The sequence below is a fragment of the Dioscorea cayenensis genome, chromosome 17, assembly GCF_009730915.1.
Source record: "Dioscorea cayenensis subsp. rotundata cultivar TDr96_F1 chromosome 17, TDr96_F1_v2_PseudoChromosome.rev07_lg8_w22 25.fasta, whole genome shotgun sequence".
NCBI lineage: Eukaryota > Viridiplantae > Streptophyta > Magnoliopsida > Dioscoreales > Dioscoreaceae > Dioscorea > Dioscorea cayenensis.
Genome location: NC_052487.1, coordinates 686,173 through 713,082, shown reverse-complemented (window position 1 = coordinate 713,082; position 26,910 = coordinate 686,173). Strand labels below are relative to the sequence as shown.

The window sequence follows — 26,910 nt, the reverse complement described above, 5'->3', positions numbered from 1 at the left end:
GGATGGCATGTGTGTATATATGTATACACCCAATCAGCTAAAAGCAATACAAAATTTTGACATGGTCATACTTGCAACTGTATGAAAACCTCTCAACTTTGTGAAAATGCAAAGCTAAAATTAAGCAGCTGTTGGTTAGTGACCTCTCTTTTTCATAAGCATGCAATGGGTAGTACACAATTGTCAAGATGAGGATTTTTTTTCTTTTTTCTACGGAAGAAGTTTGGAATTTGCTCAACTGCTCGAGTACCATGCTGAAATTACTGCACAATAGTTGATAAATTTTGTATCACACAAACAACAAGAAACAAGCATTCACAAGTTTTTTGAGTATTTAAACACCACCTGTACTGCTAACGTATCTCCACCACTCAGTCTCAATAATAAAAGCAAGAGTCATTTTATTAAAATCACCTAACAATGTTATAACAAATTAAGAAAATATGACAGAATGGATTAGGCAAGAAATTTAAATTTTATAATATAGAAAACCTTGAAAAAACTTACAGGTAAAACCTTGACTGAGTATCTAGTAATATTGGGGTCAATAACTTTTCCTGGATTAGCTGCCTGAACACAATAACAAATGGAAAGGAAAAAAAACATGAGCCTGAAATTCACCATAGCTATGCTGTTATCAAATGAACCAAAGAAATGATTTTTTAACATAAGAAAAGCTTCACAGTAAGAAAACAAACATATTTAATTCAAATCGTAGGCCATTCAATCAAGTTAAAAACTAGGCAGAAAAATAAATAGTATAAAGAAACAGCGCAAAAGCATTACCAATGCCATACAAGTGAATAAGCAACCCAAAAAAAAAACAAATGAAAAAACACAAAAATGCATTAAAGCAGCATCCACCTCTGGATTATAAAACACTTCAATGAAAGGGTATTCCTTTTTTTGGCGTGTCATACAAAACCCTGGATACCTAGGACACTCAACCTGCAAAGGAACCAAGCTAAATAAGTAGTAGGTCAATGCTTTAAGCCTCACAAGATCAGAGAGCAATCATACACGCATAAACTTTATATCCGGATAAAACTCTCCGGCAGCTTCTTCTAATACTCCATCAAGATGCTTCGTATAGGGGCATCTGCAAAGAAATATAATCTAGCAGTTTTAAAGAAAGAAATTTTCTCAACCATATCTAGTTGGAAATGATGCCTGCCGAAACTTGACTAGCTCTATATCCAGGCATTGTCAATAAAGAACAAATTATTTTGAATAACATACAATTTCATATACATAAGACATTGGCGAACTAAACACTCACTTGATGGTGAAAGCAACTACAACAGGGCGACCTTCATGCAAAAGCTCAACAAATTGACGCTCAGAAGTGAAATGGATCAGCTGCGAGGGCCCGAGATCCTTAGGATACCCAGTATAATACCTAAAACTCACACAAAGATACAGAATTTCTCACAAAAACGAGTACAAAATGAGCTGAAAACCATAACATTCCTTCTCACTCGGAATTGAAAAATGCATTGCAAGACAATGAATCAGTCTAACAAATTCTATATTGACATGTGGTCTAAGAAAAGAATGTTGAATCATTCTCACCTACTGGTGGATCGAATGCCAGAGATGACACGATCGAAGATCGAGGGTTTCTCCATCTCTCTCCCGTTGAAACCTCCACCAAAACCCTAGAGAGAGACGAGAAAATATCGATATGAATCCAATCAGCAATAAATCCTATAACATTACGCCCACCCCGCCTCTGAGGATCCAAATCAAACCCATGAACAAAGGCTCTAGGCCCAAATAACTTACATAACATGGGCCATACAGGCCCATATGCCAGAAATCAGAGAAGTATATACTTCACTTCACTAATAATTAACAATTAAATCATAGCTAAAATATTAGCCATAAAATAAAATTGCCGAAATCATCTGTTTTTTTATTTAATAATTATTTATTTATACACTTTATAAAAAAATTAGGAAGAAAATATTAAAAGTTTATTTATTTATTTATTTATTTTAATGCTTGTAACCCCTTTTTCTTCGTCTTGTTTGAAGCGAATCTCAGTCTTTTGAAATGCTTATTATAATTTTAAATGAGTATCATTGTTTCTATGATAATTAATATTATCTAATTTTAAAATAATATGTTTATTTTCCATTTCAATTTGTATAAAATCCATGGTAAGGACATATCAATTTTTAATAATTTTTCATCCTTGTTATGTTAAAATTAATTTGATTCACTCTAATATCTCAAACTTGAACCATGATTATATTTTATAAAAAAATATATATAAACATCATATTAATCTTATTATAATTTTTAAATTTTTTAAATGAACTTAGCTAAGAAATTACATGATACATTTGTTTTATAAGGGGGCATATTTGTTTCATTTGTCACACAAACCTCCTTTCTAGCTTTTACACACATATTTTGTTTAAAATATTTGTGGATGTCATGATCCACCGACAATCTTGAAAATGCTAAAAGTAAGTTGATTTAATCTTAATAACACATTTTAAATTAGAGCATAATTATAGTTTTCAACTTTTATTACTCTAATTTAGATTGACGAAAATCCTTAAATCAAACCAATCATATCCATAGAAAAGTGCATGTTGATATGTAGCCTCTAAAACATTTTATTCTCTAATTTAAAAAATTTTAAAAACTTTTAGAAATATTATAATAAAAAAAACAAATTGATAGTAAATATAATGAACAATTCTTTTATATAACCACAAGTTAATGTTATTTATTTTTCAACTATTGTGTCATTGCGTTCAAATTAATTTTTTTTAAGCTTACATATTATTTATTTATAAGTTTTTGTCTTGATCTATGTTTCAACAACAATTAAAAACAATTTTAAATTAGTAAGAAAGTTGTTTTTTCAGTGTAACTTTTGTAAGGGGTTTTTAAAAGAATTATAAAAATTTGTCATTAAAGTTCAATTGAAAAACCCGATTGATAAGCACAATATCTTTCAATTAATTAGATTAAGATTGAAATAAAACATTGTGTTAGTTCTTCACGGTGTGGTTTGTGGGTATTAAGTAACACTTAAGCGCTCATAGAAGTCTCGCACAAACCAATAAAGAAAAAGCACACAAACAAACACAAGGAGACACACAACGTTGGTAACCCAGTTCAGCGTTCACTCGCCTACGTCTGGGAGGCCAAGCCCGGAGATAAACAATCCACTAAAAGAGGTAAAAAATAGATGAGTACAAACACTTGTCACTCACACTCTCAACAATAAAGATCACTACCCTCACTAGATTGTTTGGTGCTCACAAACTCTCCTCCAAGAGTCACTCAAGAGTCACACCTACAATCTACGAGCAATGTAGCTTATATAGACGCCTCAACGTCCCAAATATAGCACATAACTCTTTTAGAATCTCCGCGGCTACTAATTTAAAAACCTGCCGAAATTAGTTGTTGCAACTCTTGTTGTAACATAAGTTGCAACATGGTCTCGATTGCCGACTGACTGAGTTCTGGTTACGTTGCGGACGACCTCGAGACCCATCAAACCTCCCGGTCATGCTTTAGTCCGAGTCGATGCAGCCAAATCTCCCGATCCCAAGCGCCAAGAACTAGCCTACCTCCTCGACTCCTCATCACACGGTCCCTCGCATGAGGGCGCACGTCCTTGTGCGTCTTTCACGAAACTTGCAAACTTAGTCTTCAATTCACCTAAATTTGGTCTTCGAAAGATTCTCCAAACTTGATCTTCAATTCACCCAAGTTTGGTCCTCAAATCTTGCTTTCAATAGATCTTCGATCAATCAATTCAATCATCGAGGATTCTTCAAATCATATCTTCAATTGGTCTTCATTCACACCATGAATAGATCTTTCTTTAATTAAGCTCCACCATATTTAGTCTTCAATCAAATCATCTAAATATGGTCTTGATATGATCTTGTCTTCAAAATGTAATGCATTGCCAAAAATAACTCCACCAAGATCTTTAAGATATCTTCACCATGATCTTCAAGATATTTGGTCACATATTGTAGACTTACTAAAAATATCTCCACCATGATCTTCAAGATATTTGTCTTGCACTCCAAGTCTCCATGTCATGTCACCATGCGTTGCCACGTCATCAATTATGTCTTTTTCACCATGGTTGCCACGTCATCTGCCTTGGTGTCAAATCATGTCAATTTAAATAATGCGGTTGCACTAACACATTGTATTATAGGACAATATATTTAATTACTTGATTTCATAATTAAATTCTATTATTAATTTTGATTTTAAAACAATAAAAAACTTATTTTGGTCTTTTATCTAAATACAAATTGTTTAATTTAATTATCTTTTATAAACTTTTATTTTTTAAAAATGTCATATGACGAAGCCAACCCATGAAGTTATCACCCAAATCTCCACGTATCGCTTAAGTGCATTCATGAAACAAAGATTTAAAATTTTAAAAAAATTCACAATCTTGAGGACAAATCAATGTGGGTCGGATTGCTCGTTCATGGTTGCAATGACCATTGTATTGTATCTTATGACGAACTCTTGGGATGCCTTTGTCTAGTGGAACTTCTTGTTTTCAATTTTGGCATAACAAATAGTTCTTCACAATTGTCTCAATTAGATTAGCACTGGCAAATCTCATTTTGATCTCAATAATTAAAAAATAAAATAAAATAATTGGCAAACCTCTCATGCATTGTAAAAAGGAAAAATAATTACAAAAGAAGAAAAGATTAAAAAAAACAAAAACAACAACAACAAATCACTAGAGATGAAGCATAGGACGGAAAAAAAACAAACAAACAAAAAGAAAAGCAAAAAGGGGAAGAGCCAAAGCTTTCTTCCTTTTCATATTCCACTATTTTGATTTATTTGCCTGAAATGGAAGAGTAAAACACGGCAAACACCATTAGTATAACATTAGCTGTGACGTCAAAAATCAAGTAATAAGAATTTTATTTATTTATTTTAAGACAATGAAAGTTTGTCTTATTTTTTATGATGATAAATTTTAAGTATACACCTAATATGTTTGTAATTTATCTAACTCTCTAAAAGGATTTATTTTAAAGAATACATACTTAACGATCATTATTGAAATCTATAGGATTTCAACTATAATTGAATTAACAGATTTTTTTCTAAAAAAATATGAAAATAGGATTTTTTTTTTTCCCCTTCATAAATAGAGTTATCTGTAATAAAAAAAAATTAAAAAAATTTATGCAAATTAAATAAATAAATAAAGTGTTTTATAAAATAGTCGCAAAATTAAACTAATTGTCTATTGTTAAGGAAACCTTTGGAAAAAACCAAGTTAATATGGGTTAGTTGAAATTTATTTATGATTAGTATTAGGCTATCTTTATATGAGTATGAGACAATTATAGAAAATATTTAAAAACCAAATAACTAAAAATAAAAATAAAAATAAAAATAAAAATAAAGAATATTTTATTTCTCTCGATTTCTTTGCAAATAACCGTTTAATCGGATTGTGTATATTAAGTGTTACTCCGATTTAGGAAATGGATTTAAATCCTAAGTGTGGATTGAGGTTAATAGGTGCTGTAAAGATAAACTTTTCCCATGTGTCATCTTTAACACATAATTTATTTATATTTATTAAAAACAAAATATTATTGTAACTCGCCTCCCTCACCTCACTTCCATTCTCTGTAATTTGTCACCTTTATTCTATTAAAAATGTGCTTTTATTTTATTCAATTATAAATATCAACCAAAATCCTGTTATTTTAAAAAAAGTCTGAATTTGATATAAAAATAACATCTAATTGAATAGTTTAGTTGCATAAATTAGAGGTAATATATAAATCAAGAAAACATTATATTTACTTTTTTATCGAACATGGTTATATAAATCTACAAATTATATATTGCAACAGATAACAAATTACTTTTTAATTTTTCAGACTACATTCAATTTATTAAATTTGATGTGATGTGTTTTCAGTAGTTTTCTTTTACTTTATGATTGTTTATTTCATTTTTTTTTATCACAAAGCCATATGAAAAAAAATGATTTGACTCATTAAAAATTTTAAAAAATATTTATTATGAGCATCAAAGATGTAAAATTAGCATATCAACAAATTAGATTTATATCCGTCACTGAGTTTAAATTTAAAACTGTTATAAATACTATATTATTTAAGACTACGTTCAATTTATTAAATTTGATGTGATGTGTTTTCAGTAGTTTTCTTTTACTTTATGATTGTTTATTTCATTTTTTTTTATCACAAAGCCATATGTAAAAAAATGATTTGACTCATTAAAAATTTAAAAAAATATTTATTAGGAGCATCAAAGATGTAAAATTAACATATCAATAAATTAGATTTATATCCGTCACTGAGTTTAAATTTAAAACTGTTATAAATACTATAAAAATAATATATAGATGCATATTATATTAATCATTGATACTGTAACATATGATGTCATTCCACCATCACCGTTAATGTAATAACTGGCATACTAATGTATTTTTGATTGTGATGGTACAATAATGTCATATATTACAGTAATAACCAACATACTTTACCATCAGCATTAATGTAATAACCGACATATTTTAGTATATTAATCATTGGTACTGTAACATATAACTATCCATTTATTTTTTAAATACCTATAAATATCATTTTATATATTGTTAATGAGATACAGAGAAGTGATGGAGAAGTAGAATAGGTGAAGTATAACTAAAAATTTTTGATATATATTCTTCCTTTCTATTCTTAAATTATTTATATTTTTTTATATTTATAATATATTTATAAAAATCTATATATATATTTATATTGGAGATGAATTATTAGTATAAACAATAAAAGCAAATTTTTTTTAAGTGACACACCAAAAGTCCATTGCCTTTGACTGATTATTTTAGGTCAACAAAACCGCTCACAAGCCACTTGGCATATTCAACACCGACCAATTTGGATTTCTAAAGCATTTTACTGCACACTCCCATGAACTGACATGTGGATGTGATATACTTCCCCACAAGAAAGAAGAAACCTTCATTTTTTTTTAAGAAAAAAAAAACAATTCATCAGATCCAGAAGCATTGCGTGTGACTCTAGTGTTGTGACACGTGGGACTTTGGCGTGTTTGAATGTGGTGCTGGAGTGGTCGGCGACGGATGTATCATATGGGAACAAGGAAACAACACTTCATGAGACCTCCATTAATTAATGTTTTTTCTATTTCAAGTTTCCTTTTCTTTTATTGCATAAAAGTTATTTTTTTAATATGCATGATCTTTGAACATTGAGGAATTCGAGGACTAGAAACTCGTAGAATATTGGTGGCATCTGTAAAGCTCTCTACACGTGTAATTTGCTGGGACCTTCCTTACCATTTTCTAAAAAGTCACACAATCCTGTATCTTTCTGATATCTAACAACAATGGACTTAAATATTAACTAAAATTTTGAGTTTAATTAGTTATTTAAGGTAAAGAAAGAGTTATGTGAAATAATAACATAAGGAGCTTGCTTCTAGAGTTCATACTGGACCATAATATATATGTGGTAGTTTTCATGTTTAATTTCACAGAGTAAAAGAACTAAGAATTGGAGGAGAGCTTTCTTGAAATCTCTTGTCCATAATGTTAAAAAGGCAGACTTCCAACCCACCTGAAACTTCGGAATAAAGCATGGTGGCAGGAAAGTTCCTTTTTGCTTCCGCGAAGAAATTAAATCCGACAGTCTAAAGAAAAGAGGATAACCCACCTCCAATTTAACCAGTGATCATCTACACCTGTCCTTCTTAATGATGATTTACATCTTCAAATACAGTTGGTTTTTCAGTTTAACAACGTTGCTTATCCATTCCATTCCAACCGCTCCAACGATCGAGTCAGCTTGACTACTGGTTGGTTAAAAGAACTTATTAGTTTGACGTTGGCATCAGCTGAAAATTCATTTTTAATACAATGGAGTCACCTTGAAGGAACGTCCTCATCCAATCAGAGCTTTCCATCTGTCTCTCATGATATAAATATTGAAAAGAAAGATATCTCTTCAATCTCTTAATTTGGTTTAACATTGACAAGAATTAAAGATGTCTCCTCAATCCCTGTAGAAGAACAAGACAAAGATTAATTAGAAAAAAATAAACCGCCACCGCCCACGGACCCTATATATGACTATGAGATTACTATAATTATAGACCAACTGCCCAAGGGCCCCAGCTGCCACGTTCAATTTTATCTATAAATCAGTCCCCAGGTGCTTGCTTGCATTTCACAACGTACCCAACTCAAAGCCACTAAAAACAGCTGTTTAATTTATTTCCATTATATAGCTAGTTCTTCACAAACTAACCACTCATGGCTCCAAACCTTAGCAGGGAATCCTCGGATGCCTTTGATGGCCTGCGACGAGAATGCCCGGCCATCAGCCTTTGCTTTCAAAGGCCACGATTTCACCGTGCATGGCCACCGTTTCCTTCATGACATCCCATCCAACTTAACCATGACACCTGCTGCTTCCCTGATCGTTTGCCCAACCAAAGGCCTAGACACCACCGGTTGCTTCATCGGGTTCGTGTCCAACGCACCCAAGTCCAGGCATGTCGTGCCAGTCGGGCGCGCTGCGTGGCATCCGTTTCATGAGCATATTCAGGTTCAAGGTCTGGTGGACCACGCACTGGGTCGGAAACAAAGGCCGAGACGTTGAGCACGAGACCCAGTTTCATGATCCTCGACCGCTCGGTCTCTGGCCGACCGTACGTCCTTCTTCTCCCTCTCATCGAAGACCCTTTCCGAGCATCGCTCCAGCCCGGAGAAAATGACTTCATCGACATTTGCGCCGAGAGTGGCTCCACCGCCGTCAATGGCTCGGTCTTCAACAGCGTCATGTACATGCACGCTGGAGATGATCCCTTACGTGCTTGTCAGAGATGCCATGAAGGTGGTCAGGTCTCATCTGGGAACGTTCAGGTTGTTGGAGGAGAAGACCCCTCCGGCGATCGTTGACAAGTTCGGGTGGTGCACGTGGGATGCTTTCTACTTGAATGTGCATCCTGAAGGTGTTTTGCAAGGAGTGAATGGTCTTGTTGAAGGTGGTTGTCCTCCTGGTTTGGTTCTCATTGATGACGGGTGGCAGTCCATTTGCCATGACGATGACCCCATAACTGACCAGGAAGGCATGAACCGGACGTCCGCTGGGGAGCAGATGCCATGCAGGCTGATCAAGTTCCAGGAGAACTACAAGTTCAGGGACTATGAGAGCCAGAGAAATGGCAAGTCAGGGATGGGAGCTTTTGTGAGTGACCTTAAAGAGGATTTCAAGAGCATAGACCATGTCTATGTTTGGCACGCCCTGTGTGGGTACTGGGGTGGGATACGGCCTCAAGTCCCAAGCTTGCCAGAGTCCAAGATCATTGCTCCCAAGCTCTCTCCTGGTCTTGAGATGACTATGGAGGATCTGGCAGTTGATAAGATTGTAAACAATGGGGTTGGGTTAGTGCCTCCTGACAGAGTTCACGAGATGTACCAAGGATTGCATTCTCACTTGCAATCTGTTGGTATTGATGGAGTGAAAGTGGATGTCATTCATGTGAGTTCTCTGATTTCATGTATATACAAATGCATATGGTGTTGTTCTTCTTCTTCTTATCTACCTTCTCTTCCATCTTTAATTTTGATGCCCTGTTTTCACAGTTGCTGGAGATGCTGTGCCAGGAGTATGGAGGGAGGGTGGAGTTAGCCAAGGTTTACTACAAAGCCCTTTCTGACTCTGTTAGGAAGCATTTCAAAGGCAATGGAGTCATCGCCAGCATGGAACACTGCAACGATTTCATGTTCCTAGGCACAGAAGCAATCTCTCTTGGCCGTGTTGGGGATGACTTTTGGTGCACTGATCCCTCTGGGGATCCCAACGGCACCTTTTGGCTCCAAGGCTGCCATATGGTTCACTGCGCGTACAACAGTCTTTGGATGGGCAACTTCATTCAGCCAGATTGGGACATGTTCCAGTCCACACACCCTTGTGCTGCATTCCATGCCGCATCCCGGGCCATCTCTGGTGGTCCTATTTATGTCAGTGACTCTGTGGGACAACATGACTTCAATCTCTTGAAGAGTCTTGTGCTTCCTGATGGCACTATCTTGCGCTGTGAGTATTTTGCTCTCCCAACCAGAGACTGCCTCTTTGAAGACCCTCTCCATGATGGGAAGACCATGCTCAATATCTGGAACCTTAACAAGGTATAATGCATGCATAGATATTCACATGTATACCTCTTGATTTTCTATTCCAGATATTTAACACAAGTGCTTTTTGAACCAAATTAAGTATTCACTTTTAGTTTGTTATTTTTTGAAGTTCACTGGAGTTCTCGGAACTTTCAATTGCCAAGGAGGAGGCTGGAGCCGCAAAGACAGGAAAAACATATGCTTCTCTGAGTGCTCACACTCCTTAACCTCCACTGCACGGCCAAATGATATAGAGTGGCAAAATGGCAAAACTCCATTCCAAACAGATGGGGTTGAACTATTTGCAGTCTATTTGTTCAAAGCTAAGAAACTGGTGTTTCTGAAGCCAGATGAGAGTTTAGAAGTCTCTCTGGACTCATTTGATTTTGAACTACTAACCGTGTCTCCAGTGAAGACATTGTCTGCTAAGAAAACAATCCAATTTGCTCCTATTGGTTTGGTGAACATGCTCAACACTGGTTGTGCAATCCAAGAGTGTAAGTTCAGTGAGAATGGTGGGAATGAAGTGGTAGCTGAAGTTGCTGTAAAAGGAACAGGAGAAATGAAGGTATTCTCTTCAGAGAAACCAATGACTTGCAGGATAAATGGAGAAACAGTGCCATTTGATTATGAAGACAAGTTAGTCTCCATCCAAGTGCCATGGTCTGGTTCTTCTTCAAAGCCATCAGTTATAGAGTACTCCTTCTACCAATAATAATAATAATATATTCTAACTCAGATGTGATATAAACATTTTATATCGGCTTTGTATTTTTCTAGTTTTGTACAGTGCTCTATTTGGATTGTTGTGTGAAACAGAGGAAAGGACAAAAAAAAAATGAAAAAAAAAGCAACAATAATGTAGTTTCTTCCATACATTAATTAATTTTGCTCATGAATTATCACTAAAACTAATCTCTAGGAAGTTGCTGTTGAAATCCATGCAGTATCCTAGAAAGTTCTAAACTTATTAAGTGCTCTTCCTACCAAGCAGTTTTCCCTTGCTGGGCATCCAAAGATGCTTACATAATTTTGTATTGATGAATGCTATCAAACACATGTCCTCCTTTATTTTACATTTAAATATATAGTTCATTGTTGTATGTGTGTTGAGTTGATTGTTGGAATCTCTTAGATCACATGGAAAGCTTAGTTTGGTTCATTCTGGCATGCTGTTGGAGGACGTCGGAAGCCAGTATAAGATAACAATCACAAAGTATGAACCAACAAAGTAGTTAAAAAACCAACGACCTTTGGGTCTATTGGTACATGGGTCGCCGATAGAGCTCTCACCGAGTGGTGAGAGTTCGATTCTCGACAGAGGGCATATTTCTGGGAGTTGTGAATTGTGGTTGTGTATGGGTGGTTCCAGCGCCCACGTGAGCGCGACCCCATCCCCACTTGTTCCACCGAGACTTGTGCACGTCCCTGGGTCTTTAGTGAGATCGCCCCGCTCCTCTTTCCCAAAACAAAGTAGTTAAAAAAAACAAAATAAAAACAATCACAGTAACCACAACAATAACCCAATTAAAGTACATCACATCAACTACAAAAATAACGCCACCAAAATCAAACTGAGCTACCAGTCCACCAGTTACGCAAGAAGAGCTAACCTTGAATACTCATATTATGAATTACCAACATCAAATTTTTTTTAGCTCTAATTTAAAATATAACATGAATTACCAACATCAATTTTTTTTTTTTAGCGCCAATTTAAAAGAGTTATATTGCCAAAATATAAGTTAAGAAAATATTTTTCAAATATTGAATTAGGAAAGAAAAAAAAAAAATCTGTTATCTCCCCTCCATACAAGAGGTTTTTTGGAAACTTTTAAACATTGCAGCCTACTCAAAGAAACATTAGATATTCTGACCAGAATCATTATGTGAAATATCTAGTTAGAGTGGAATGTTCGAACATCTCTCCCACTAATAATAATCATTTTAGAGTTACTTATATATTTTTGCTTTGGATGTCTACCACTCCAAAGTAGAAATTATCAAGCTGGCTTGATCAATTTTGTTAAAGAGTAGTTTTAAATTTATGGGTTCCGTAAAACTGATACAAGAGATCCAAAAAAGCCATTAATAAAACCTTGGTTCCCGCTAATCATAATGTCAGACTTAGCTAATGCCATTCCAAGAAAATGCTTGCTCCTATATTCTTCCATGGAGGCACCGGGGAAGTGGTTTTTTTTTTAAAAAAAACTTTGCTTATGTTGTATCTATGTTGCTAATAGACTATGTATATTTTTGTTCTCCATATTTCCGATGTAATTTTCTTTCATATTAATGAATGTAATTTATCAATTTTTTAAAATTTTTTATTTGAATTGAGAAAACCATGTCTCAATTAATATTTGATAAAATCTAAAAAAATTAAGATTATTTTTTAAACAATAAAATTTAATTAATATTAAATGTTTAAAAAAATAATCATGAAATATATTTATTTAAAAATGAGAATTTTTATAAAAATATATTTAAAATGTTTTCTAAGTTATTTATATCGGGGATAGTACTTATCTCCCAACCAAACAAAATTTAAAAATTCAAAATAAATAAATAAAAAGCTATCCGAAAGAAGATTAACAATCATAATTCATAAATAATAAAATAAATAAAAATAAAATTTTCAATCACATGAAAATTGTAATTAAGAGATCTAAAATTTAATATGTCACTTTTTAGAAATAGATAAAACATTTTATGAAAAAAATGCAATAATATATGTGATTTATCCATTTTAAAAAAGAAGAAAGAAGATAATACAGGTTTCTCAACCATTACAAGAATTATAATTTATTCACTCAAACAACAAACTATATGAAAAAATAGTATTTAAAAAAAAAACATATTAATTAGGAAATTTATAGATATTATATTCCCGCAATTTACTATTTTTGGCGAGGATTTAATTGCGCCAAATAAATAAGCGTTCTTCTTTTCCAAGTCTATCCCGGTCTACTTCCAGTGAGGTACACCTACAGACACAAGTTAGTTACTATTCATTAACCAGTATCCCTGATCAACAGCCGTGCATCAGTTGCATAAGACCCAGGTGATATAGATCTAAACCGTAGAACAGTGGGAACAGGTTTATCTTATCGTTCTCCACAGGTCACACCACACCGCCAATTCCAACGAGCTCCCCCTATGTTTCTCATCACATCGTATCCTCCATCGAGAGAGAGAGAGAGAGAGAGAGATCTCAAACATCCCCAAAAATCCAACTTTTTTTCGATCGAGTTTTCGATTCCCAAACCCTAGGGTTTCTTTGGATCTTGGCTTATCGATGAATTCCTCGCACTTTATGGACAAGCAGATCATGGGGCTTTCGGGATCGCAGAGCGGCGGGGAGCTCCTCGATCTGATGAGCTCGCCGGAGGACAATCAGATCGATGGAGGCGGTGTTATGAAAAAGGAGGAAATCGTCCCCAGCTATGACTTCCAGCCCATCCGCACAGTCGGATCCTCGCCGCCTTTGAACAGCAGTGGTGGTACTGACCGGGGGCGGCCGTCTTGGGGCTCTGCTGATTCCAAGTTGGCCTCCGCGAGTCTCAAAGTATGGGCTTTGTATCAATTCCTTTATGCGATTTGGTTTTTATAGTGATCCAGATTGAATAACTCGAGTAACTTGACCATTTGCTTCAAATTGCATGCTTGATGACGCTTGCTTGATGTTGATTTTCTTCTTGCGGTTTTCTATGTGTTTGATGTAATCGATGTTATGATTTTGATGATTGTGGATTGATTAGTTTTGTTCGACGAATTATAATTTTGATGTTTGTTTCGCTTTGAACCTGAATGGTTGGTTGTTTTCTTGAAGCTATGTTATTTGAAGTTGTATGTCTTTGTAGTTATGGAAAATTAGGACAATGCTGGTGTCTTTGTGCATGACCAATTGGTGACCTTAGAGTTTAGAGACAAGGAGAACCAAAAGTTAGCTCATCCTACACATATAATATAGCAATTGTTGTGCAATTATTTCCTAAAATTTGCTTGATTAGCATATATGCATGTTGACATTCTAATTAGCCATTTAATAGAATGCGCTATATGTCACTGATGCTTTATAAGTGCTTGAATAGTTCCTTTTGTTTCATACTGATAATTAATTGTTCATGTATTCATATTTCATATGCAGAGGGTAATGGTTTCTTCATCTCTTGTTGTTTGCTTTCACTGTGGGGATATTATGAGGACCTACTTATACTATTTTTTTGTCCCCTCAGTGTGACTTATGAAACATGAAATATCAATTGCTGGCTATAAGGTGCATGATAATTTTTCTCTTGTTTAGTTCAGGCAACCATTGGAGTATCTTATGTACCTTTTGAAAATATAAGTAAGGCTACCTTTTCCTTTTAAGTGCTTGTTTGTACCACTGCAAGATGAATTTCAAGGAAAAGAAGCCTCTCTAGCTAGAGGATTCATCTGTAAGATTGTTATCAGTTTCTTGTTGTAAAATTTGCTCTATGGTGATAGTGCTTGCAATCTTTATTCTATGTTCATTTTGATATCCAACTAATGACTTTTCTCTTCATCCATGCAGTATTCTGCTGTTTTAGAGCCTCATGAATTATCTAAAGTTAGTCATGAAAAAGAGAAGGGCAGTTATGACGTGGACATAGTAGCAGAAATTGATCGTACAGTCAAGAAGTATGCTGATAATCTGCTTCATGCTTTGGAAGCTCTAAGTTCAAGAGTGTCACAGCTTGAGAGTAGAACTCGTAACCTTGAGTGTTCTGTTGATGAACTGAAGGAATCAATTGGGAATAGTAATGGAAGCACTGATGGAAAGCTAAGACAACTGGAGAATATTCTGAGAGAGGTATGTATCGTTTGATGTTGTTCATGGCCATTGGCATTTTGACTCATGCTTTCTTGAACTTCTAATATTGGGTAAGTTATTCTGGCTGTACACTTTTGGGCACTGATATATCTATACTGTAGCAAGGTCTCCATTTAGTTATATTTTGCATCATCTTCCCCAAACGCTTAGGCCACAGACTAATGGCCATGTGAGATGTATTGGTTTCATTTTAAGAAGGTGATTGTTAGTTCATTTTTCTTTTTATATGCGCAGCCACTCCTGAAGAATAATTTGTTATAGTTAATGTTTCAGTCACCTTGAATATTAACCATCAATGAAGCAAATTTCTTACTGCAGAATGTTGAAATATTCTCCTCTCCATCCGTTGATGATATGCATACCTGAAAACATTAGCTCATTTTCTGAACAAATTGTTTTGTCACACTTGCAGGTACAAAACAGTGTGCAGGTTCTGCGTGACAAACAGGAGATTGCAGAAGCTCAGCTGCATCTAGCAAAACTGCAAGCCTCCAAGGGAGAAAGTGCTGAACCTCGAAAATCTGGACATGTGGAGTCTCAGCAACAACAACCAGCTCTGCCACAGCAACCCGTACAACAACCACAACAACCTCCAGTTGTTGCTCCACCACCTCCACTTCCTGCACCACCTCCGCTTCCTGCTCCAGTTGCTCCTAATGCCCCTCCACCACCCCCTCAACAACAATTCCCACCTAGTGGACAATATGTTTCTCAGTTACCTCCGTCCCAGGTACCCCTTCCATCCTTGCCACAGGACCCCTATTACCCGTCACCAGCACAACAAACAGAGACAACACCCCAACACTATCAAGTTTCATCTCACCAGCCCCAGCAGGTGCCACCACAGCAATACCAATCACCACCTCAGCTTTCACAATATTCTCAGGGAGCCCAACCATCACAACCTGTTAACCCTTCATTGCAACTACAACCTCCATTGCCTCATCAACCTGGAGATTCTGCTCCATATATGCCACCACCCTCACAAGCCTACCCCGCAAGTATCCGCCAACCTCCTCCATCCCTACCACAAAGCGGCCCACCTCCTTCCCAACAATTCTATGGACCTAACCCTTCTATGTTTGAACCACCTGTGAGTCGCCCAAGCTCTGGACAGTTACCTTTCCCTTCTGGCTATGGTTCCTCTATGGGATCTGGCTTCTCTGATTCATACCCTTATAGTGGTTCCCCTTCACACTACAGTTCGGCAATGAAACCTTCTCCATTCTCATCCTCTGCCCCTTCATCTGGTGGGAGCAACTATTCACGCCTGCCAACGGCCCAGCTATTACCTCAAGCACAGCCAGCTGGGTCTAGTAGTTCTGGAGGCTCCACAGGGAATAGAGTGCCGCTTGATGATGTTGTGGACAAGGTTTCAAGCATGGGCTTCTCAAGAGATCTGGTGCGTGCAACAGTGCGGAAACTGACTGAGAACGGTCAGTCAGTCGATCTGAATGTGGTTCTGGATAAACTTATGAATGATGGAGAGATTCAACCTCAAAAAGGATGGTTTGGGCGGTAATACTGTTTGCTAGCCTCATCGGATATGTGTATAATGACAATCATCTTTCATCTTTCATTTGTAATTTGTTGAGACTTGATTTCTTTCCATGTGCATGCTTAATCTCTTTATGTGGTGATGAGTTGGACTAAGTATCTACTGTTTCATATTCAATTGGATACACAGGAGCCTTGTGTTTCTCTTGCTCTGATATTGGAATAATAGCAGACACTATTGATGTTCATAAATCCCTGTTTTTGCTCTTGTGAAACTCTAGTTGCACTGCCATTTGCTTGTTAACAGGTCTCAGGATGATATGAATTGAGTTTCTGATAATTCTATGTGCTACTACTGATATTATCTGCTCTGTTCTAAATTAATATCAATTAAAGTTAGTAAGTTTACTACTGTTTTATTGAAGTAATGTCTTTTTGTCCAAATTTATTTGCTATTTCAAAGAGCTTTCAAAGTTAGTAAGCATGAGTTTTCCAATGTGAGGGAGAAGCACGATTGATTAAAAAATAATAATAATTTTTTTTTTTAAATTGAAAACAAAATGTTCCTTAATTTATGCTTATTCATAATACTTTACATTTAGTCCATTAATCCACAGACTTGGGTATGGGAAAAGAAACAAGCATTACACACTTCAACTTAAGCAATCAGGGAAATCTAAGATAAACTCTGAAATTCATAATTATTCCAGAAATTACAATGGAGAATAACATATTTAGTCCACACAATATATATAATAAAAGCTTTCTTATTAGGGTCGTTGTTTGCATTTTCTTTTTAAAAAGAAGTTTGATATTTGATCTTATAAAAAACATTGGTATTAATAAAAATATATTAATTTTCACTTAAAAAATAAGCTTCAAGCACAACATTTCACTAATAAGAAGAATATAAATGAAAATAATATAGGCTAATAAATAATCAAATGATTAGTATATAACTTAGTTCACTCGAGCTATTCAATTAAATAACAAATGAGCTCTTCAAAATTAAAGCTAACACATATCATTTATTTTATAAAATATAATTAAAACAGAAATAAAAATTATAAAGTATTATAAATCATATTTACATCCATGCCATGGAATTAAGTCCCAATCCAAAATCTAAAATTAACCTTAATTATTAAAATTTAAATACAGACCATATAACAACAAATTTGTAATAAGTAATTTAAATGTATATTTTACTTTTTTATATCTCAAAATAAATAAATAAATAAATAAATATATATATTCCTCCGTTGTTCTTGCTGAGGGTACTTATTACTCTATTTTATGTTCCTATTAATTTATATATATATATATTTCCAATTTTCTCCTTCTACTTCGTTTTGCTCCTCTTTTTCTTTCTCTTTCTTAGGCTCTCTCCCACCGAACCATAAGCCATGAGGACGACGGCACCGTAAAGCCCCCCTCCATGCGCTGTTATTACGGTTGTGCCACCCAGCCTCTTCTTTTCCATGTCGCTCATGGCCGCTTAGGGTTTGCCTCTCGATTTCGTTTCTAGGGTTTTCCGCCCGGCCGATAAGGAGCCGAATGCCGGGCGATATGAGATTCGATGAGAGCTTGGTTGCCGATTACCTCACCAATCATCTCGGACCTCTGTGAGTCCCTCGGAAATCCTTAATTGCTTTTTTTTTTTCTCTCTTTTCTATCGCGAAATGTTCGATGGTGTTTGGCTGAATTGGTTGCGGTTCTGCAATAAACCCTAGATTTCATTATAGATTCGCATTCTTATTGCTTGATTTCTCTATTGAAGAGCTGAGAATCCTAGTTCCCACCCTGCCTTTTTTTTTTCCTCTCAAGTTGTTTGATGGGTTGAAAACCTAATCAGATACCAGTTTCTCTGAGCTTAAATGGCTATAGAAAGCTAGAGTTTATGTGATTAGTACTATTGTAGAATTCTTGGTTGCTGGTTTGTTTCTTACTTTAGTATGTTTTCTATTCGTGGATATATTGAAATTTGGGTATTGGTAATGTTCTTCTGGTGATTATTTGTTTTTCCTTTTGATAGAACTAAGGCTGATCCTGTTATTCTGGCTGAGTATGTGGTGGCATTGCTGAGGAATGACAAGCCCAAAAAGGAACTGCAGAAGCTGTGCGCTGATAGCTTGGTTGAATTTCTGGGGCCGAGTATGTTCATTCTTGCCTCTTGTATTATCGGCTTCTTCCGTCTTTTACTGTTTTACATCTAATGCTTGTGCTATTTGTACATGCTCCTTTTCTCCTTATATTTGTAATTGGTGTGCTCAGTTAATTGCTTCTTTTGTCTAAAGATTGTTGTGTGATGAAATTTTAACTAATGAAGATCTCACTGTCGTTATCTTAAACCAATGATCTTTGTTTGTTGCGTACTATGTAGCATAGATTGCTTGGCCAAGTATGTGTATTCTTGCCTTGTGCATTATATTCTTCTTTATGACTTATATTGTTTTAAAGGCATGTTTGTTGATCAATATCATAGAGAATTTTGTGGTTTACTGAAAATTCTGAATCATTATGTCTTTCCAAAAGAAAATAACTTTGAAATCTTATGCTTGTGCTACTTGTACATTTTCCTTTTCTCATATTTGCCATGTTCAGTCAATAGCTTCTTCTGTATATGGACTGTCGTCTGATAAAATTAGAATCGACGTAGATCTTGCAATCATTGTCTTAAACCAATGATCTTTACTTGTTGTTTTGACTTTTTAGCATAGATAGCTTGGTTGGAATTTTAGGTCCAAGCATGTCCATTCTTGCCCAAATGCATTATAAGCTTCTTAATGGCTTTTATTGTTTTGCAAGGTGGGTTTGTGACCCATATCGGAGAATTTTGTCATTTGCTTAGAATTCTGAACATTATGTTTATCCAAAAGCAAATATATTAGAAATCTAATGCTTATGCTAACATACAGGATTCTTTTCTTTTTATGTAAGTATCTGGCATGTTCAGTTTATAGCTTCTTCTTTCTTTAGACTGTCTTGTAATTAAATTTGAATTGGCAAAGATCTGGCTGCCGCTATCTAAAACCAGTGATCTTTATTTGTTGTTTCACTATTTAATACGGGGAGTCATTTAAATGTTTTCTAATGTAATGTTGTTGTCCTGTATTGATTGCATAGACAGAAATCAATATATCAATTTGTGTTTTAAATCACATAGTTGTTTGGATTATTCACCGCAACATGACATAGATTACTTGCCATGATTATTACTGTCTCAATGAGGGAGCATCCCTTTATTATTCTGTTTTCATTTGATTTTCCATCACAACCTTATATAGGCTTCTATTTATGGCATGTAATTAGTGATGGCTCAGAGGCATTGATCTCCACCTGGAGAGCTGATGTTTTACATACAACTTAGAATATGCTAACCTAGATTTTTTTTTCCACTTCCGGATGCTTATGTATTGTGCATGAAAATAAAAAAAAGAAAGAGAATCATTCATGGAAAAGTGACATATATGGTTTTCATTTTCTTCCTCTCTTTCTTTCTTTTTCTCTTTTTTCATTTTTATTTATTTTTCTATTTTTTAAGGTCATGCTAGCATTTTCTTTATCATCATTGTAATAAATTTATGATAACCACATTTGGCATCCACGTTGGGTTATCTCTATGATGGGCTGATGCCTGCAGATTCTACACTGATCTTTTTCTTCCCTTTCTCGTTTTATTCTTGATGATCTTACTTTTTATGTTGGAAGGTACAAATTCTTTTATCACAAAGTTGTTTCAAGCTTTGGAAGATGGTTCAATCACAAGATCTGGTGAGCGAGTTGATAGTATGAAGAAATCAGAACCATCTAGATCCCCTGGTAGAGTTGATAACCTTCAAGTCAAACATTCATCACAGGGAGAACAGAATACTTCTAGTTCAGAATCAGCAAGTGACCCTGATGACATAGAAGTCACTGATGATGATGACGATGATGATCGCAACCATAAGCATCGCCGTCGAGAGGCCAGGCCTAATTCTCTTGACAATGATGCTGGAGAGCTATCATTAAGGAGGCCAAATAGAATGTGCCACAAACCTAATGAAAATGGACGTCTTTTTGCGGAGACTGATCCTCACTCAAGTTCCATTCAGAAAGGACGTAATCCTTCTCTTGATAGGGATTTCTCTTCAAAGTTTGACAATCAGAACTCGGGACTGATGCCACCAATGAGGGCTTCATTTGATTCAGGTTCGAGATCAAGATTGAGCCATCGTCCTGATCTTAGCCGTTTTGATTTATCTGCATCAGCTGGCCGTCCTCCAAATATCAGGGGAAGAGGAAGGAGTGCAGTACCTTGGAATCAGCATGACTCCAGATTCAACCCTCTTGAAACACTTGACTTTGCATCCAAAATGGCATCACATGGTCACACACATCCTCATATTTTTATGGGAACTGGGTTAGCAAGTGCTGCTAGTGGTCAAAGTCCATCATGGAGCTCATTTGGAATGATTCCTGGTATGTCCACTGGGATTTTGGATCCACTTCACCCACTTAGTTTGCAAGGTAGCCTTCAGCCGCCTATCACACCTCCTCTGAATCTTGGAATGGCACGCCAGCGTTGTAGAGACTTTGAGGAACGGGGATTTTGCCTAAGAGGTGATATGTGCCCAATGGAACATGGTGTCAACCGCATTGTTGTAGAAGATGTTCAGGTTTGTCATCTCCTGTTGCTTGCAGATAAAATTTTATGTTGTTTTTATGCCAACTTAAACCATTTATCTTATGTATAAGATAAATAGCAATTATCTGACTCAAAATGCTGTGGATCAAGTATAGGTTCAATTCTTTGGTTTACCTGTGTAATTATTGACAATCAATTTTTTTTGGATAACATATGAAGCATGTTCTTTTTTTGTTTTAGTTGCACAATTGATGGTAGGGAAAGAAAATAAATTGACTTCCGGTTCTGAAAATTTAAGGGGCATTTGCAGTGAATGGCCTTTTTTCTTCAATTTAGATCTGAGCTTGCCTTGCTGCTTTTGTTGGGGGATATGTGCCTTTTCCTGTTTCTATCCAAATATGTTTTGCCAGCATCAATGTGAACCTTATTGTGTAGCATTTGGATCTTTCTTCTTGCCTTGTTTGTGCTGGTGATCTGATATTTCCTTCTTGTGTGCATTATTTTGCATTTTCATTCTAATAGAATTTGGAAATTTAAATTTTCCTTACAATGAAACTTATTTTGCAAGTGGCGTGCATGTATTTTGTTGCTAATATGTCACTAGTTTGTTGCTTTGATCTTATGATGACATGGATTATCATGTCTCCTTTCTTGTTCTGTTGATTGAATGTCTTTGTACAATATTTTCAGAGCCTTTCTCAGTTCAATCTTCCTGTTTCAATTCCAAGTGCACATGCACTTGGGCTCCAGTCTGGAAAAGGATCTTTACCGACTGTTAATGCATCCTCTAGTCTTTTGGTGAACAACAAGGCTCTCCCTGGTAAAAGTAACAAATCTGGAGTGGGAGATGATGTGCTACATATTAATGGAGTTCCATCTGCTCCTAGTGGTGCTGAGGCAGATGTGTATGATCCTGATCAACCTTTATGGAACAATGATCGTCCTGGAAGTTCGAGTGCTCTTTTGGGGTTTACTTCACCAAACATTGAGGATGGGGCTTTTCTGGATTGTGATACTTCGAATCAACAGAATCAAAAATTTATTGACAACAATGAAGGAGGATGTCCTGTAAAAAACTTAAGTGGAGATGTAGGTTCTCGGGGCACATCTATCTGGGGCCGGATTGGATCTGGTACCAAGTCAGAAACTGGAAACAAAATGGATGACAGCGGGAGTGCAACAGGTTATCCTGGAAAAGAGATGGGGACTCTGCATGAGAAGGCGAAATCCAGTACACCTGCCCCCAGTGGAGGAAAAGATGCTGCTACTGAGGGGACAGTAATAAAAGAGACAGCTGCTCAATTTGTCCCAAGACCCAGCAAAGATTTTGGCCGTAATCATCCAAAGGCAGCTCAGAGAGCTTCACGAACTCTCTATGTAAATGGAATACCTTTAAAGAACAACAGAAGAGATGCATTGCTTTCACACTTTCAAAAGTTCGGTATGGTGGTTGACATTTATATTCCACTGAACAGTGAGAAGGCTTTTGTACAATTTTCCAAAAGAGAGGAGGCAGAAGCTGCCCTTAAGGCACCTGATGCTGTCATGGGTAATCGCTTTATTAAACTTTGGTGGGCCAATCGTGATAGCATTCCTGATGAAGTTCAAACAAATGCTACCAATAAGGCCCAGCAACTTCACGATGTGCTCGTGCCATCTGTTTCTTCACAGCCAGCAACTAGCGTGCCTGCAGCTCAGAAGGGGAGCACTGCCTCTGCCAGTGAAATGTTGATGCCGGTTGCTGGTCCTCAGAAAAATGTCCATACAAATTATTCCAAAGCAGCACCTCCAGTTCAAAAGAAGCTGGAGACCTTGGAGCATCTGAAGGAGGAAATCCGTAAGAAACAGGAGCTTTTGGCCCAAAAACGCAATGATTTCTGGCGCCAGCTGAATAAGCTTGAGAAACAAGTAAGGCTGTCTGTTTGTAATTATGCAGTTAAAGACATGATTACTTGAATAGTTATTCTGGTGAATTTTAGACGCTCTCCTTTTGACCCAATATTTTAAGGACATCAGGGATAGCTGTTGGACTCTCATCACTTAGACTATTCCTTTATCACTTGAAATGCTTGCTACCATTTATTGATTTTTCCCTGGAATTTGATGTTATCAGTCTAGAAATTGTATGTACCATTACCAATTTGGTCAACTCGAATGATATGATTTGTTGTTTATCTCTTTAAAGTATTATATCTTTTCTAACAAACTGCTTGTGTTACTCCTGATGGTGCTGCCATTCAGACCATACAAGTTTGAAGGCAATGGTTAACTTCTTTAAGCTCTAGGGCTTATTTAGGATGTTAAACAACTTTTGTCACTGTCTGCAGGCTGTTTCAGTTAACAAAGTGGAAGTTTCCCCAGAGCAGGCTGGGAAAAGGCAAAAGGTCGACAAGAATGTTGATGCTACCAAAACCGTTCCTTCCAACATCACAAATTTATCTACTTTGCCAAGCCAAGATGGTGAGAATGTTTTGAAAAAGGACAATATAGGTGAGATCCTTGTTCTGCCTATTTCAACTGCAATTTTGACATCCTTGCTGCTGTCTCCAGGGAATGCGAGACAGATGGATTGTGCATCAGCAGGGTTATCAAAAATTTCGAAGTTGGATACTCATCGCACCTCATTTGTAATTCTCACTCCTCTACCTCCAGGTCTTGCAAATGTAAGTTTTTCCTGCCACTTTTCTTACACTTAGGACAAAATTATGCCATGCACAATTTAATATGTAAGAATGGGTTGATACATTTATTTTAATTGAGCTCTATTTACTGAATTTCTATTTCAAAAATGATTTTTTCTGAATTTCTATATTCTCCTCATGCCAAATGGCGCTAGAAACATTCAATGATATGTTTAACTAAGTTTACAATGTCATGAAGTGTAAATGATGCCGTCATGGTTTATTGCAGTGATAGTGCCATTAAGATGTGGCCAACAATGTAAATTTCTGTAATGAATGAGATAGATCAAACTGACATGCGGTTTTTCTTAAATTTAATTTTTTTAAATGCCAAAATTATCGGTCAATTCAAATGGTTGTCCTTTGCTTAAATGTTTTTCATCATTGCAATAATTTTGCTAAAAATTGCATCAGTCTTTTCACAATTTTCTCAAATATCTTTGTTACCTTCAATTCACAGGTTGACGCTTTGAAAGAGCATTTTTCATCTTTCAGTGATCTTTCTTCTGTTGTTATTGAGGAACCGGAAGGCAACACACCTGATGCAGGCTTGGAAATGCCTTTAAATTGTTCTGCCCGGATAACTTTTTCAACATGCAAGTCTGCTGAGGAAGCATTTCTGGTTGCTAACCATTGGCAAGGCCACAATCTACAGGTCAAGTGGCTGGAAGAGAACCATCATTCAAGTGATGAATTCAACAAAGCCCCTGAAAGTGTTCCTCATTCTACTGCTGAGGGAGGTTCAAATATCAGTATTAGAGTTGAGTCCATGACATCAAGGCCACTGTCACCAAGCATAGAGAACCAGGCGTCTAATGATTCTGGTGAAGCAGCAGCAGCGGCTATAAGAACTGAAGAATCTTCAATGGATGTTGACCACACAAATCATCTTCCTGAAACTTTGCTTGAAGGGCCTTTAACAACTACCGAGTCTGGTCCTGCTACCTTATCACCTGAGAAGAGGCCCTCAGAAACTCATGTCTCTATGGCTTAAGAAGGAGTTGATTTCAGTTTGATGCGACAAGGTATGATGCTTCTCTAACATGAACAAGTAAAAGATTGAATTTCATTTCATATCTTAAAAAAATATATATATATATATATATTAATGGCAGCCTTCATGGGTGCTTATCATTTGGCTAGTATACTTTGTTTCTGATTGAAGCTTCTTTTGTTGTTCGAGTCTCTAATGTAGTTTTATTTGATTGCAGGTTGTGCTCTTGCTACTTTTGGACCAGCCTCTGGTGGTAAGTGATTCTTTGATGCTGCACATAAATTTGGCTCATACTTCCCTGGGTGCTTAATAACTATCACATACAGTTGTATCCTTTTCTCAGGTGGAAGACTGGGTTTCCAAGGGTGTAATAACCTGTGCAGTTTGATGAATTCCTCAAATTGCTGATTTTGTAAATTTAGTTTGGGTACCATCTCAGGTAAAACAAACTGCTTTTCAAGGAAAATAGATGAATAGAAAAGAAAAAGAAACTTGAGTTAGTTGTCAGCTCTTCTTGCCCATGCATTTGATGTTATTAATGTAATTAACTGTCAGGAATTTGTATGTGCATTCTTGTCTTTGTTTTCTTGATACATTTTGTTGTTGGGGACTAATCTCACTCTTTATAATTTGGCAAATGTAAAATACTTTTTGAAGTGTGTTTCGATGATATGTTGGTAGTTTGCCCATTACCTATTTTTCATTTTGGAGGTTATTTGCATAGGGATAAATAAGGAGGGGAAAGAAAAAAGAGAATGTGCAAGAACAAGAAAAAAAAATAAAAAAAAAATAAAGAAAAGGATTCTTCGGCTGGAAGAATAAATGGGGGCAAGAATGATTTGGAGAAGTGAAAGATAGGAGGGGAAAAACAGTGGGTTGATAGTAGAAAAGTGCTAAAAGACAGTAAGAACATAGGAGGAAGGAAAAAGGACGGTTGAAAGGAAATTGAATTGCAAGTGAAATGAGGTAAAAGCAAAAGACCGCAGCATAAGATGTTAAGCTTCATCATGGATCTGGAATTATGGTTCTTTGTTTTTTTTTTTTAATGCTAAGTTTACACATGTATTATATTCTTTCTGATAATTTCTGCATTTCAGATGATTAAAAGTCCTTGCTTAAGCTTCAAGTGAGGTCCAGCAAATGGCTTTCTTTTTTATGCTAGTGACTGAATATTATTGTTGATATGTATCTGTTCTTCTGCTCTTTCCTGTTGTTGTTGTTGTTGTTGTTGTTGTTGAAGGTTAAAAAGTTTTTTGTTCTGATAAAAAGAACGGTTATCTGGTTTGTTGTTCTCATTACTTAGGTGGTATCCATGTTATCCGTCAATTGAATGGCGAATCCCAATTTTGATTGTGCCATTGTTTGTAGTGTGGTTGAGAAATTTCCACCGCTTATGCGAAGCATGCGTGCCATCTCTTTTCAGTGTTAGAGATTCTTGAGGGACTATATTTTGGTTTTGGGTGGTTGGGAGTTAGGTTAAAATTGTTTGTTTGTTATGGTTGTTTTGGAAGTAAAGAAAGATGCTTTCATTTATCAACAGCAGTCTTCTGTCCTAGTGTGGTCCTTGAGTCTCTAGATCATCATGCTTTATTCTTCTTCTAATTCCCCCCCCCCTTTTTTTTTTTTAATGGTTTAAAGATAAGAGTAGGAGTAGCTGCTACCACTATTAGTAGCTATATCTATTTTTCGCATGGAGAAAAAGAAGGCATATTTCCACTTGGTTGCTCTATTCACTCACAATCGCCTGGTCAGCTTCCTCAGTGGCGACATTGACACTGGGAGACTCTAAGACTGATATTACCACAATTATCAATTGTTTATATTGGTTTTTCATTGAGAGAGATTGATAGATCAGAGTTTTAATTTAATTAAGTTCCTTTAGAATTTGATGTTGAAAATTTGTATGGAGAGAGAGAGAGAGAGAGAGAAAGTGTGTGTGTGTGTGTGTGAAGTGGTCCATATCAAGTGGTGGATCCACTTGATTCTGAAAGATTGTGAACAGATTCTCTTAAGAGGTCCACAGATCCTTAGCAC

The 26,910-nt window shown here is 36.0% G+C and overlaps 5 protein-coding genes across 7 annotated transcripts in view; 3 read left to right on the top strand and 2 right to left on the bottom strand.

Moving 5' to 3' along the window:
- The window catches only part of LOC120280432 (serine/threonine-protein kinase ATM), a 23,013-nt gene extending 22,613 nt beyond the window's left edge, over window positions 1–400 (bottom strand). The window contains exon 1 of the mRNA XM_039287276.1: window positions 346–400. Within this exon, the coding sequence (XP_039143210.1) occupies window positions 346–400 (55 nt within the window). The remainder of the gene's footprint in view (window positions 1–345) is intronic.
- LOC120280860 lies at window positions 35–1,696 on the bottom strand. Its single transcript, XM_039287818.1, has 5 exons — window positions 1,573–1,696; window positions 1,280–1,399; window positions 1,021–1,099; window positions 865–948; window positions 35–570 (listed from the first exon to the last, which is right to left on the bottom strand). The coding sequence occupies exons 1-5, from the start codon at window positions 1,626–1,628 to the stop codon at window positions 457–459; spliced, it is 453 nt and encodes a 150-aa protein (XP_039143752.1). The 5' UTR covers window positions 1,629–1,696; the 3' UTR covers window positions 35–456.
- A 6,586-nt stretch (window positions 1,697–8,282) lies between these two features.
- Window positions 8,283–11,066, top strand: LOC120280164 (galactinol--sucrose galactosyltransferase). The gene is given in 6 exon segments (XM_039286908.1): window positions 8,283–8,609; window positions 8,611–8,709; window positions 8,711–8,908; window positions 8,910–9,578; window positions 9,683–10,228; window positions 10,347–11,066. Coding segments are annotated over 6 exon segments (2,328 nt in total). The 5' UTR covers window positions 8,283–8,378; the 3' UTR covers window positions 10,932–11,066.
- A 2,324-nt stretch (window positions 11,067–13,390) lies between these two features.
- LOC120280317 (mediator of RNA polymerase II transcription subunit 15) lies at window positions 13,391–16,786 on the top strand. Its single transcript, XM_039287109.1, has 3 exons — window positions 13,391–13,784; window positions 14,775–15,053; window positions 15,487–16,786. Exons 1-3 carry the CDS (start codon window positions 13,515–13,517, stop codon window positions 16,594–16,596), a joined length of 1,659 nt encoding a protein of 552 aa, XP_039143043.1. The 5' UTR covers window positions 13,391–13,514; the 3' UTR covers window positions 16,597–16,786.
- A 1,140-nt stretch (window positions 16,787–17,926) lies between these two features.
- On the top strand, window positions 17,927–25,546 carry LOC120280316 (zinc finger CCCH domain-containing protein 27). 3 transcript variants are annotated; one of them, XM_039287108.1, is made up of 9 exons: window positions 17,927–18,196; window positions 18,607–18,725; window positions 20,283–21,232; window positions 21,892–23,109; window positions 23,529–23,661; window positions 23,752–23,864; window positions 24,343–24,907; window positions 25,094–25,129; window positions 25,220–25,546. In XM_039287108.1, exons 1-7 carry the CDS (start codon window positions 18,129–18,131, stop codon window positions 24,874–24,876), a joined length of 3,135 nt encoding a protein of 1,044 aa, XP_039143042.1. In that variant the 5' UTR covers window positions 17,927–18,128; the 3' UTR covers window positions 24,877–24,907; window positions 25,094–25,129; window positions 25,220–25,546. The 3 variants fall into 3 exon arrangements, with proteins under 3 accessions (XP_039143042.1, XP_039143040.1, XP_039143041.1); XM_039287106.1 differs by having other exon boundaries at window positions 23,529–23,691; XM_039287107.1 differs by having other exon boundaries at window positions 23,529–23,691; window positions 25,203–25,546.
- The last annotated feature ends 1,364 nt before the right edge of the window (window positions 25,547–26,910 follow it).